Below are 13,753 nucleotides of genomic sequence, written 5' to 3' on the forward strand. Positions count from 1 at the left end.
AAATCACACAAGACAGTAAGATACACACAGCTTTAACTGCGAAATGCGGGTGCCACTCCCGTTTTATCAGCGCGATATGGTGTGGGCATACTTGTGTATACGTCACTTAGGCATGCAAATCAACCTTTGTTTGACATCCTCTGAACCCGTGGTGTACGTTACATATCACTGTAACACACAGGGCGGGTCCTGGGTGCGGCAGTAGGGGAGAGTGGGGCACATTCGTGCATGGGGCACATTCGTTTTCAGCAGTTTATGGGAACACGAGTGACTGCACGAGCTCAAGGTAAATTATGGAAATATGTCTATCATTGCCGCCCTTCGTTCACCGTAGAAGACAACACTGTACCTGCTGTCATGCTTGATAAAAACGCAAATTTGTAATATTCGTGAGCTTTCCAAACTTTTCTCATATCATCCATTTTCGTGATCCTGACTCGGAAATGTGGTTCAGCTTTTCAAAATTGGGGGTGAAGAAGCCCACTCTATTCACGGAACTGCTGCAAACTTGTTTGTTGAAAAAGTGTCATTTTTTCAAAAAGAAATTTTGAAATATATTACTAAGAACGTTGTGGGGCAGGTTCGTGTACGCACTGCCTGGGGGCACATTCGTGCACATTTTTTTTTAGTTTTTGCGATTTATGACTTTATCTGTAGTAGGTTTCTCTAATGACGCTCGCCTGACTCAGTCTCGACTGCTTGCGACGTCGTGACGAGCAATTCACGCGAACTTGGCGAGGTCACGGAGGCCGGCAGTTGGCACATTCTTGTTGGCCAGCCCATTCTTTCTACATTTGTTGTGCAATGCATTCTTGTCGAAAGGAATCAAGTGAAATGACCCCCTGCCAATTTCCTTTGGTAAATTTCTGGTAATGCCCGGTAATTTCTCGAATTTTGCCGGGTGAACGGAAGTGCCCCATCTCTTGAACGAATGTGCCCCATAGGTGGGGCAGTTTCGTGCAAATGTTCAGAGTTAATAAAAGTCATTTTTTCTAATGGAAGCAATAATTTTATAGGATAACTTTTAAAGAGGAAAACTATCTGCAATAGTTCCTTTCCATGCTACAATCAACAATTTTGCCATTGCACTAACCAAAGAACAGATATATGGGTTTATCCATTTTTTGCACGAATGTGCCCCACTCTCCCCTACAGTGATGACGTCAGACTCGGCGACTGATAGACCGCGTTCCGGGCGTGTGCCGCCTGCTGATGTTGTTGACCTTCCTGTTGCAGGCTGAAGACCAATGGTAGCAGCACGGGAGTGAGGATGTTCCATCGCCTGCCGAAGTCGCAGCCGATCAAGATCGAGTTCGATGACCTGACCTACACCGTGGCGGCCTCACGGCGCCGGGGTCAGGTCACCAGAGGTGGGTCACGGTGGTCTGTTAGGGTAGTGGTCAGGTCACCGCACGTGTGTCACAGATAGAGCTGTAGGTCACCGAAAGCGGGTCGTACCAGTTGGGTACTCAATTGCGGGCACAAATCTAATGAATAAGTTATATGTAAATATAAAATGAAATCTAATCCTGTATTTCGTTAACGACAGTGGTACAGTTTTCAATTTTATCTTCATTGTAAGCATTCGATTCAAAGTTATTTGAGAATAGCTAGAGGACGTGATTTTACTAGGAATTGGACCGACTTAACTCGCGCATGACTGGGGTATTTTCCATAACACGAGTGCCTGGGGGGGGGGGGGGGGGGGCTCTCCAGAGCCCCCACTCCTATCTCCGAAATTACTGGGCCGATCGTCAAAATTCAAACGGTGTCTGATAATCCTGAATAAAAACTGTCGAGCGGAGCCTATTTTCATTGACCTCGAGGTCACCGATGACGTCACAGGTCAGGTCAAAGTAAAAACTATCGACATTTTTGCTAGTTCACATTTTAGGCTCTGACCGCCGGCTGACAAGTCCGATCAGGCTCATTTTTGGTTTACGCACTCCTTGATAGATGCCTTAGATACCCTGAGGGTATCGAACTTTTACTTCGAATTTTTAAGGTCAAGGCCAGGTCATCCTAGGTCACGAAAATTGTATATCATGTATCGGTCACGTGACGCATGTTTTATGGTTCATTTTACTCGCAGGTTTCGAAAATAGTGTCGTCTGTGTCACTTGAGGTCATTGTCAGCTGAATTTACCGGAGGTCAGGTCACTTTCAGGTCAGAAAAGGTCAAATTTTGAAAATGATTTTTTTTTTCAATAAAAAAGGTGCCTTTCAGATGCAGTTTGAGCTCAGAAATACGTTGGTGCCATTCATATTGCTGTTCGACGTCAAAAACGTACTGAAAAATGGATTTGAAAAATATATAATTGTAAAATTTTGACAATAATGCGAATAACTTGGCTATTTTTGAAGATATTGGTTTAAAACTTGCAAATGTAGTTTATCAGTGTGTGTTCTATTACACATATTCTGGTTTTTGCGAAAAGTCAAGAACTTTTTGAAAAAAATCAAAAAATATATTTTTTGTAATTGTAAATACATATTTTTTCAAAATGTTCAAGATTTCGAAAATTCGAGGTAGCAGTTTGATAGCTACGTGTATTTGTAGTCCATTCATGCAAATGAAATGGATCTAGCTTTATAACTGAGCTCTTGAGAGCGTTTGCCGTAATTCAGTATTTTGCATCAAAAACGGCCGACATGACGTCACTCTGTCATTTCTGGCCAAAATATGGTAGGTAGAAAGTTGAAATTTTAACGCAAGGTTTCAAATGGATGCCTCTGAGGGTACCGCAAATTTTGTGTTGATCCGTCGAACAGTTTAGAAGATATTGCTGAAAACGGTTATGTCATGTCCCCTCAGTCATGCGTGGGTTAACAGCAGTTATAGGCGTTTAGGATTGGTAAAATAAAAGAGTATGACACAATCATGAGCATTGTCAAAGCGTAGGTGGTATCAGAATGAATACCTAAGCATCGCATCTCAAGATGAAAGCTCATTCCCACATGTGCACCTCGCAGCTGGAATTTACGTCTCATCCAAATGACGTGCAGTGGCTCACAATGACGCCATTAATGTAGGGCAAAAGTAGCGGCAGTGCCTTCGCGGGCTGACAGCCAAGAATATCAGCCCTTGATACCACTGGAACGCCCCATCAACCCCTCCCCTCCCTTCCCTCGTCATCACAAAACTCATGAATGAAGCCCGCCGGAAATCCGCGCCATTGACCGTCCTGCCAGCATCGATCCTTCTGAGAATAACAGAATCAGCAGACAGATACGAGTAAATTGGCTGGGGCTTGAGCATGACCTGACCCTGACCGGACGACAACGACTTGATCCTGGCCAGACCCTGACCTTGACCTGACTCTGACGTGACCTTAACTTGACCATGGCCTGAAACTGACCTGACCGGACCCTCACCTGACCCTGACCTAACATGACCCTGACCTGACTCCGACCAGACCATGACCATGACCATAGCCCTAATACTTATCTTGACCTGACCCCGACCTGACCCTGACCTGACCTGACCTGACTGTAATCTGACCTAAACCCTAATCTGACATGACCTTGACTCCGACCTGTCCCTGACCTCTCCTGACTCTGACCTGTTCATTTCAGAGCGTAAGACCATTCTGGACGGTGTTACGGGCGTGTTTCGGCCGGGTCAGCTGACTGCCATTATGGGACCGTCGGGAGCGGGCAAGTCGACCCTGCTCAACATTCTGGCGGGCTACCGGTAAGTGGGCTGCTCCGGCTGCACTGAGCGGGAACTTCTTGGCCGGGACGGTCAGCTAACTGGGAGAGAACGAGCGAGCCCCGGTGGCTGGGACTAGTGCTTACTTAGCCGGGATGGGCAGCTGGGTGCTAGAGCCCGGAGGAGCGAGCGAGCTCCCGCGGCCGGACGCGGTACCTATCTACTTAGCCGGAATGGCCAGCCAAGCGGTTGGTCAGAGAATGTAAGTACCAGTATGCCAGTATCACAGACCGCAGTAGACGCGTCCCTGTCACACCCATCCACGCCCCTCAAAGCCTCCTCGCTGGCTGAAGTCGGTCGGTGTGTGCTGGGATTCCGGGCGTCTGATTTTCGCGGCCCGGCAGCTATCGGAAATCGATGCGGTATTGTAACGGCGTGGGACCGAGCCGAGTGGCGTGACTGTGATGAGCTCACGGCCGGGTCTTGGTCACGGACTAAAGCAAAAGAGAGAGAGGGGGGAATAATGGGGAGAGAGAGAGAGAGAGAGAGAGAGAGAGAGAGAGAGAGAGAGAGAGAGAGAGAGAGAGAGAGAGAGAGAGAGAGAAAGAGAGGGAGAGAGAGAGGAGAGAGAGAGAGAGAGAAAGAAAGAGAGGGAGAGAGAGAGGAGAGAGAGAGAGAGAGAGAGAGAGAGAGAGAGAGAGAGAGAGAGAGAGAGAGAGAGAGAGAGAGAGAGAGAGAGAGAGAGAGAGAGAGAGAGGACCGGGAAGAGCAGAGGAGGGACGGGCTACTGGAGTAATTACTATTTTTTCTTGCCCGTTTCCGTCCGTTCCAACTTTCAGGCTGCTTAGAACGCACAGTTGCAACGTTCTTACCCCAGGCAGTTATGTGAACGTGTACATCTCCAGTAATATCAGATCATGAACGATGAACTGAGCTCATTTCTCCGTACATACGGCACACATTTCACCCTTTGACCAGTTACCTCCCTCTGCAGGGTCCGGAACGTCGAGGGCTCTATCCGAGTGAACGGTACCGCCAGGAGTCTGCAGACGTTCAGGAAGATTCAGGCGTACATTATGCAGGACGATCACCTTCTGCCCCACCTCAGCGTCGACGAGGCCATGATGGCAGCGGCTAACCTGAAACTGGGTCCCGGCTTCACACACCACGGTCGGCGGCAGGTGGTGAGTAGGGGAGCGGGATGGCGTAGGACGGAGCTAGGGCTGGAATGGACAGGGGGTAGGAGGGAGATCCAGGAGAAGACGGGGCCCATGAGAAGGTATAGTTAGAATAAGGCAGCATATGAGTAAAGTAAGAGGGTGTGACAAGAACATGAGAGAAACTACATCATATCCTGGGTCAATTCAGGGATATGGATGGACAGGGGAGCATAGAAAAGGAGCTATACAGCACAGTAGTCACATCAGGAGCCATGCATCACGAACTAGCCACATCATGATAGGGAAAGCACGGAACATCAGGCTGTATTTACTTTGCCCGTTAACCATTACGCCATGCTCTCTGTGTTGACTGCACTCCTCCCTCTGTCCCCTCTACCCTCCCACATTCCGTGACCTGTCACCATTGGCTCCCTCAGATTGATGACGTCCTGGAGGCTCTCGGCCTCTCCTCGAGCCGCTCCACACGCTGCGTCCGCCTCTCTGGAGGACAGAAGAAGCGTCTCTCCATCGCCCTAGAGCTGCTCAATAACCCACCCGTCATGTTCTTCGATGAACCTACCAGGTGAGTTTCAGCACTGTCTCGTACTCTGTCGCCTGTTCCCCACGTTTAGAGCGTGGCGCATGTCTGTAAAGGCTTCGACTGGTCGGAACGCAGCCGGAAAAACTATCCTGTTACGGACGCATCCGCCACAGTTAGATACGTATGTATGTGCGCAGATCTGCATTGTTCCGAGACATCCGGCACTGCCTAATGACCACTGCTGGCTCGTGGCTGGACATCTCTAAAGGCTAACTTTCATACTTTTACTTTGCAGCTTTACTTTCAGAGGCTACGTTATCAGTCAGACTTGCAGAAATCCGCCCAATACCCTGGTCGGCCGTTGATAACGTTCTGCATGTTTAACCTTGCTTCTATTGGCACTGTGCCAGGATTATTTCAGCGCCGATTTGGTTAAGTCCGGCTGGCACACCGAGCCACTTAGTATAATTCGCTGGAGCTCGGTGCTCGTGCTCATTTCGTTCAACTGCTTGACTCCGGTACCGGCATAAGTGGTACTTTTCTGGGGTCATATACTCGTAGACGTATCCACTTTTGTCTAAATATATCCTGTCAGTAGTCATTTGCTTTTCTTGCCCAGCTGCTCCTCTCTTTAGGACTAACACTGTAACTCGCCGTACACACATCTGTGTCTGTCTGATATTCTAGCGTCTGTCCTGACCGCGGATCTCTCCTGTCTGACCGTTAATTTGCCATGTCTGAACGTACATTTTACATCATCTCTCGCCATCGATCAGTATATTTGCGCTGCGCGGACTGAACGTCGCAGACGTTTGCCCGTGCCTGTGAATCTGTTTTCTTTTTCACTGCGCCAATCAGACTGATTGCCTTGTCTGACCTTTGTTATTTGTTATTACGGAGCGAGCGAAGCGAGCGTAGTCTTTCCTTAGATTAACGGAAATTTCTGAGTATGAGCGGCCGGCCGGCCGGCCGGCCGGCCTGCCGGCCGGCCGGCCGTGGTCACGCTTTTGCGAGGCTTATATCTCAGCAACCACTTGACCGATTTACACGCGGTAATTTTTGTAGGGTAGCTTCATTCCTTCTACCAAGTATTGGACTATTCTTGATGCATGTGGGTGACCCCTTATGCACGTGCCACGTGCAAAACGAAGAGGTGTCCGTTTTGTAATTGTTGCAATATCTCGGTAACTACTTGGCCGATTGCGCTGAAAGTTGGCATGTAGGTAGGCACCCACTAGGCACTGCATATCCATGTGCCAGAGTTGGGGCGCTGCTGCACGTGCGCACGTGCAGGGGTCGTTTCCAGATCTCGAGAACGGCTCGACCGATTGCGCTCAAATTTGGTACACAGTTAGGGACCGGTTAGTAGGGTGCCGTGCACATGTCAGTTGGGACCCACTTTGCACGTGCGCACGTGCAGGGTGCCGCTTCCAGATCTCGAGAACGGCTGGGCCAATTGTGCCCAAATTTGGCACATCGCTAGAGACCGGTTAGTAGGGTGCCGTGCACAAGTCAGTTGGAGGTACCCCTCGCAATTTCGCACGTGCAAGGCCCACCCTCTCGCTCGCTCCGTTAGTCGCCCCAAAAGGCGTTATACTGGTTTTATATTTGAAATTTGATCTTTGTTAGACCGTAAACTTTACCCTGTCAGACTGCAGTTGCAGGGCTTTCCGGTTCACCGTATCGTTTGGTCGCTCCAGTTTGATTTCCGGTCTTCTAATCGCATCAGTCTGAACGTCCTAGTCAGACCGTACCCGTCTACCAATAAATGCAGTCTGACGTCTATCCGTGTGCTCGTCTGCAGTGGCCTGGACTCCAACTCGTGTTCGTCCTGCGTCTCGCTGTTGAAAACTCTGGCTGAGGGCGGCCGGACCATCATCTGCACCATCCACCAGCCGTCCAGCCGGCTGTTCCAGCAGTTCGACCAGCTCTACATCCTGGCCAGGGGCAGCTGCATCTACCGCGGCACACGACCCAACCTGGTGCCGGCCCTGGCGGCTGCCGGGCTCCACTGTCCCGGCTTCCACAATCCAGCAGACTTCGGTGAGAGGCGGGCTCTGGACGGATGGGGTGTGCTGTGGGGGTTAATGATGGTTTACTGGTTGCTTCTGATGTCATCTGTTGGTCTGAGCTGACTTGCTGATTTTGTTAACCGCTTACTTGTGACAGCTTTGTGACTGATTTCTACAATAATATCTACATAGTCTATGACGACTTGAATTGACTTGTGGCTGACAAATGATTTCTCAGCTGACCCTGAGCGGGTCTATCACAGAGCTCCGTCCGTCTCCAAGCCGTCTGTGTTGGCTAGTCAGCTGACCGTACTTACGCCTCCTCCCTGCGATCCAGCCCTGTGTTGACTGCGTCGTTAGACATTAGCGCCGTTTGAGGCCGGATTCCAGCGACTCTGGCGTGCACTTTGGACGGCGAATGGGCTCCACGAGAAACGCCTACAAACACTGTTACACGCGGCGTTAACAGACATCAGAGGCGGACCAGAGACGAAGGGGGAGGGGGTCACCCGTCCTCCGCCCCCGCCAGATGCCGTCAGGGTGGGAGCAGACCCTATTCAGAGCCGGACGAACTAGGGCGAGGCGGGGTCACACGACCAGCAGAGTGGTACCATTACCCACTCTGGCGTCATTGAGTGCAGGGTGCACGACATGGACACAAGGCACGCGGTGACGTCAGAGACCGACGGCTGAGTGCCGGACGACACGGAGCGCACAGTGGGCTCTGTGGGAGAGGGAATGGTGCCACGAGCGCACACTGGACTGAACGCTAAAAAAATGTCGCCGTTTCATTGACACTAGAGTACAACACGAAGCGCACAGTGCACTAAATGGGTGTTCTAATTGCCTAATTGTACCGTTCCTTAGGCATTGGACATACTCGTGCGTCACATAGCGCACACTGACCTGAAGTGTTATGAAGTGAATGAGGACGGAAGGACGACCTCATTTTACCGGACCATAGAAACAACACACAGTGCACAGTTGGGACTAAACCAGTGAATGGATGTCACCGTTTTATCAGTCCAACGTGGGTGAAAATTGTGTCTGTCTGACGGCTCTGTAGACTGTGACTATTCTGCGACCTTGTCTGACCTCTGTGTGATCCCTATCTCTATCCATGTATGATTACTTTATTGACTGTGTATGGCGCCTGCGTGACTCAAGCTAGTGTCACCTCTCTGTAACTTCTGTACAACCCTTTGCAGTGATGGAGGCCGCCAGTGGAGAGTACGGCGATTGGATCACCACTCTGGTGGCCGCCTCACGGAACGGCAAGTCGACACAGTGGACGGCCGCCGACGGCTCCCCGGCGGCACAGCGCTCACTGCAGGACACCTGCCATAGTACAGGTACGGTGCTGACTGCAGGACACCTGCCACAGTACAGGTACGGTGTGGGACGCTGAGGCTCGTCCGGCATAGGGCATGACATTTTTAGCTCTTCATAATCCTTGATCCTGAATTAATTGAGACTGGTTGTCAGCAAAGTCGCTTGTTATTTGGTAGCTCTCATTCTAGGACGGCTCTAGAATGAGAGCCGTCTGTAATGTCTGTAAGCAATCAATATACCGCGGTAGAGATCGGATCAGACATAAACATCGGTGTTCAGCCGGCTGCGCTTGAATTATGTAAAGATATATGAAGTGGTCTATGGCTCAGAGCACCCTTACGTTGATATTTTGTAACCAATGTGTCCTACCCGTCTCTCTGCTCAGATGAGACCCAGCCTGGCGGCACAGACAGTATATCCAACGGCGCTGCTGCTGCCGTGGCGCCCTCTGGAGCCGGGTCCGCCCTGACAGAGCCCGCCAGCGGCGAGCCCTCTGTGGCCGCAGCAGGAGAGCCGGGCAGCAGCAGCCTGCTGCTCGGGGAAGCGGAGACTGGCGCCGTGGTCGTCAGCGGCGCCAGTCAGCGTCTGGACGCCGGCAGGGAGCCGTTCACCACGTCTGCCACGACTCAGTTCTGTGTGCTGCTCAAACGGACGTGCCGCTCCATCATCAGAGACCGGGTGGGTGCAAGGAGGGCGCGGTGGTGGCGGGGTGCCGGTCAGAGGGCGCTGCATGTGCTGTAGTGTGCTCTTTGTCTTCTAGCATGTCGACTAAGTCGTTTGCGTCCAGCTTGCAAGTGCTGTCATTTGTCCCCAGAGTCCTCAAATGCTAAGGCTGACTATTTTTGTTCGACTTGTGTCAAGTGCTATTGTTTGTGCTGTATCCCCAGATGCTCACTGTCCCGTGTCACGTTGCTCATTTTGTGAGTTGATCCCTGTAATTCCTTATGCCTATGTCTGTATCTCGCCTCGCATCGCCCATGTTATGATGCATCTTTCGTATTTTTCCAGATGCTGACCATGTCTCGGCTGGCGTCGCACGTCCTCTTTGGGCTGATGATCGGTAGTCTGTACCTGGGTATCGGCAACGAGGCCAAGTCTGCCTACAACAACGCTGCGCAGCTGTTCTTTGCCGTCATGTTCCTGCTCTTTGGCGCCCTCATGTCCACCATCCTCACATGTAAGTGGTAGGGGAGGCATGGTGGGTGTTGGTGGTCCTCTCACATGTGAGATCAGGGGAGAATTATGCAGAGTTAGGAGAGGTTGCATAAATCAGAATGGTATCAGAATGCAGAGGTTTACCGAACGTCCAGCTTCCATGTGAATGTTCCGGAAGGAATGATTGCAATTCGCAATGCCCTTTTCATTGTTTTATGAACATCAGAATTCGGGGAAAGCTAGGTGTTGTGATTATTGTCAACTGAGTAGTCATCATATGGGCAGTCAATGTTGTTCGGAATAGCTCCCAGCAGTTGCGTCATGTCCGTTTCCAACGAGACAAACCGTAACTCCAGCGTTTGCCATCGTAAGCGCACCACTCTACTGCCCACCGGTCCTCCGCCAGGCTAAGCCGGACCGTCCACTGACAGCGCTAACCCACTCTGTCCTCAGTCCCTCTGGAGATGTCGGTAATGAAGAAGGAGTATATGAACTGCTGGTACTCGGTCAAATCGTACTACCTGGCCAAAACGGTGGCCGACCTACCCTTTCAGGTGCGTCCATTTACCGACAGATTGTATCTTCAGGCCAGTGCACTGGCCACTGTAATGGTGTGCTGGTGAGAATATTATGGACAAGTGCGTAGAAAAGAGGTCCATGGTCGCGTTAACTTCTTTTGTAATAGCACCAACTCGATGCTACTTCAATAATACACCGATACGTTTTACTCTTGAAGATCTCGAATTTATTTTACCTGGCTGCAATAACAATTCGTTCAAGATTGATTAGCCGTGCATGATTTTGTACTTCATTGGCTATTCAGTCTTACTTCTAATAATCCCCATACTTGGTCAGTCAGTGAAGCTCACACACCGCTTTTGTGCCCACAGATCGTCTTCCCACTCATCTATGACGTCATCGTCTACTTTATGACGTCACAACCGATGGAGCTGGACCGGTTCTGCATGTTCTGTCTGATGACCATCCTCACTGCACTGGTGGCTCAGAGCGTCGGTCTCGTGATCGGCGCGTTCTGCGATATACAGGTGCGTTATAAAACATGTAACACATGCGTGGGGAGATGCCAGACGCCAGTTCATTCTTGGATGTAAATAGCTGACTTTGTTTTTATGCGTTTCTGTCCGTCTGAAGGCAAACTGACGGTGTCTGCCTTTCTTACAGCCGGCTGCCAGTGCCTATATGTTTGTCTGATTTCTGAACTTCGGCTGACAGTACTTGCAGATCTATCTGAAAGCCGACTGACGGTGTTTATCTACCTAAATGCTAATCTGTGTATACCAACTGACATATCTTTTATTATAGCCAACTGACGCTGTTTCTCCGTTTGTCTGTTCCTCAGCTGGCCGTGTTTCTGGGACCGATCACGATGATCCCAATCATCCTATTCTCGGGCTTCTTCGTCAACCTGAGCACGGTGCCGGTGTGGTTGTCGTGGCTCTCCTACCTCTCCTACGCGCGTTACAGCTTCGAGGGTCTCATGCTGGCCGTCTACGGCTTCGACCGCGAGGACATGCACTGTTCAGTGCCGTTCTGCCACTACAGGAGTCCCAAGAAGTTCCTCAAGGTGAGCGATGAGCGCTGTTGTGGTATGCGAGAGAGTGGCGTGGATTGAATCAGACGGGAGCGTTTAAAATGTCAGTATTTAATGGATATTGTTACGTATATGAAGTGTCATTATTTTATGGATAACGTTACATATCTGAGGTAACATTAGCGGTTTTGTTGGTGGCTTGTTGTTTGCTTTGCGTATCACTTGGGCTTTCATTGGTTACCCTGTGCTGATCCGTGCTGCACGTATCTTGCCGCCCATATCTACAGTCTCTGCCGCCCCCCCTTTGTAAGTCTTTACTTAGCGTCCAATGTCCAGTACGGTTTACCGAATGCTGCGGTATTAGGTATGCGCCAATAGTTAAATCTGCCGTGTGCCTGCTCTCTATCCCCCGGCCTCCCTTACACATACTGCCACGTCTCCACCTTCCCCTCTGTCTGCGTTTTCCAGGAGCTGGACATGCTGGAGTCGGACTACTGGACGGATGTGCTGGCGCTGAGCGTGATGACCGTGCTGCTCCGGCTGGTCGGCTACTTTGTCCTCCGCTACAAACTGAAGCTGGAGCGGTGATGAGGTCCGTCAGTTAACGGTGGTGGGCCCTTGCGGCCGTCCCCTCCCCATCAGGGGACCCGAGATAGGTGGTCTCGGTCCGCGCCGGCCGGCCGACCGGGGTGGGTGGGACGAGACGGTGTTGAATTACGATCGTCTGCGGGGGACGGGATCTCACGGCCGCCCGCACGCTCCTCCCCACTGGGCGGGGGAGGGGACTCGGCGACCAATCGGCCGGCTGACCGGCGTCCCGTCGTAGTACTGAGAGTAAACAGCATACTTGGCGGCCGGTGGGCAGAGGACATTGGACAGAGCAATCATCCGAACAGCCAATCAGGGCCGCGGCGGGCGTGGCTTCTTATCAGGAGATGAGTGTTCAGCAGCGCCAGCGAGCGAGTGTTCCTGCTGATGACTGGGTCTTGTACAGCTCATAGTTCCAAGTAATATCAAACTCAGCTTGCCGGGACTTTTTCATGGTGCCATCTCGCGGCGTTTTTATCACAGTGATCCGGCGAATGGTCTGCTGAGTGTGGTGCTTCAGCTGTTGAAGCCTGAGCTTGTTGACATGGCCTCTTTTCAGTCCTTGTAAAGATGACAGGGGCGCCCCGGGACGGCGTTTCTTATCGCTCTCATATGGGGCGTCCTGGCTCCACATGTCTGGCCAACGCTCATCTGTCCTTTTTCCCCCTCTCTCTCTCTCTCTCTCTCTCTCTCTCTCTCTCTCTCTCTCTCTCTCTCTCTCTCTCTCTCTCTCTCCCTCCTTCCCTCTCCTCTCCCGTCACTGTGATACTCAAACGCTGGTGGGAAGGATTGACTGCGGCCTCCTTCGAGAAGGTGCGCGTTCATTTTACGGCGTTGACGCGATCTGCGCTCGCGTCAGTCAGCTAAGCGCTGTGTATGTATAGATCATTTATCTGTTATTTCCGCATGATATGAGCCGTGCGGATATTGCTGTTTGGATTTGAATAAGACGTCCCTTCTAAGCGGGACGGAGTTGGATCTAAGGGTGACTCGGTGTGAAAGCCGTTTTTTGCCCCCACACTGTGACGAGCCTTGTATGGGCAAGAGCGTTTGTGATGCCCTCTGTAGGATGTCAGAGCCTGAACTGGAACGACAAAGTCATCCAAGCTATCGTAGAGCTGGTTTGTGATCGGATATGGCGCTAGTTTTGTACCAAGTTACATAGCACGGTACAAATGAAAAAGAACCTGTACGATTCTCTTGGTTTAATGTAGGTTATTTTACAGATGCTTGTACTTCCCTATTGGGACAATAAGTAGGTTTGTGCGTATACCCATATATCGTGATTAGTTCGTTCATTTTCAGCGCGTACGTTTTCATATCGATGCCGAGTGCGAGAAATGTGATCCATTTTCGCTGCTGCATCTGTGTGATTGAGGCTCGAGTGTTCATATGTGTTAATCGTTAATCGCCCGTTTAGTCTTTGTAGCCTGTAGGCACCGTTGAGCAATTCCAAAGGTAGCACCAAATACCGGCGCCGGACGACTGCCGGCATATACATACGGTCGTGAAATAAACATGGAATACCGTAACCTTTGTTTCGCTGTTGGCTGTCGGAATGGTGATACTTAGACTGGACGTGTGGTCTGTCTAAGTGGGGTTACTGGGAGTCCTGAACACGTGCGACCGTGGCCGAATTGTCGCCAGCTGCAGGATGGCCCTTCGCTGGTAACTGACTGCATTGCGGTGCACAGTAACAGGATTGCATAGTGAATCGATACGCACTCGAACATACACATAAACCTGACATTTTACATTACA

General features: G+C 50.8%; 1 protein-coding gene across 1 annotated transcript in view; it reads left to right on the plus strand.

Annotated features, from left to right (window-relative positions):
• The window catches only part of LOC122369302 (ATP-binding cassette sub-family G member 1-like), a 42,843-nt gene extending 29,319 nt beyond the window's left edge, over positions 1-13,524 (plus strand). The window contains exons 4-15 of the mRNA XM_043343946.1: positions 1,237-1,370; positions 3,577-3,694; positions 4,647-4,836; positions 5,250-5,395; positions 7,158-7,396; positions 8,574-8,717; positions 9,083-9,375; positions 9,706-9,874; positions 10,306-10,406; positions 10,743-10,898; positions 11,213-11,437; positions 11,873-13,524. Of these exons, the coding sequence (XP_043199881.1) occupies positions 1,237-1,370; positions 3,577-3,694; positions 4,647-4,836; positions 5,250-5,395; positions 7,158-7,396; positions 8,574-8,717; positions 9,083-9,375; positions 9,706-9,874; positions 10,306-10,406; positions 10,743-10,898; positions 11,213-11,437; positions 11,873-11,992 (2,035 nt within the window). The 3' untranslated portion in view covers positions 11,993-13,524. The remainder of the gene's footprint in view (positions 1-1,236; positions 1,371-3,576; positions 3,695-4,646; positions 4,837-5,249; positions 5,396-7,157; positions 7,397-8,573; positions 8,718-9,082; positions 9,376-9,705; positions 9,875-10,305; positions 10,407-10,742; positions 10,899-11,212; positions 11,438-11,872) is intronic.
• The last annotated feature ends 229 nt before the right edge of the window (positions 13,525-13,753 follow it).

Source organism: Amphibalanus amphitrite, unplaced genomic scaffold, assembly GCF_019059575.1.
Source record: "Amphibalanus amphitrite isolate SeventyFive unplaced genomic scaffold, NRLGWU_Aamphi_draft 001024F_arrow, whole genome shotgun sequence".
NCBI lineage: Eukaryota > Metazoa > Arthropoda > Thecostraca > Balanomorpha > Balanidae > Amphibalanus > Amphibalanus amphitrite.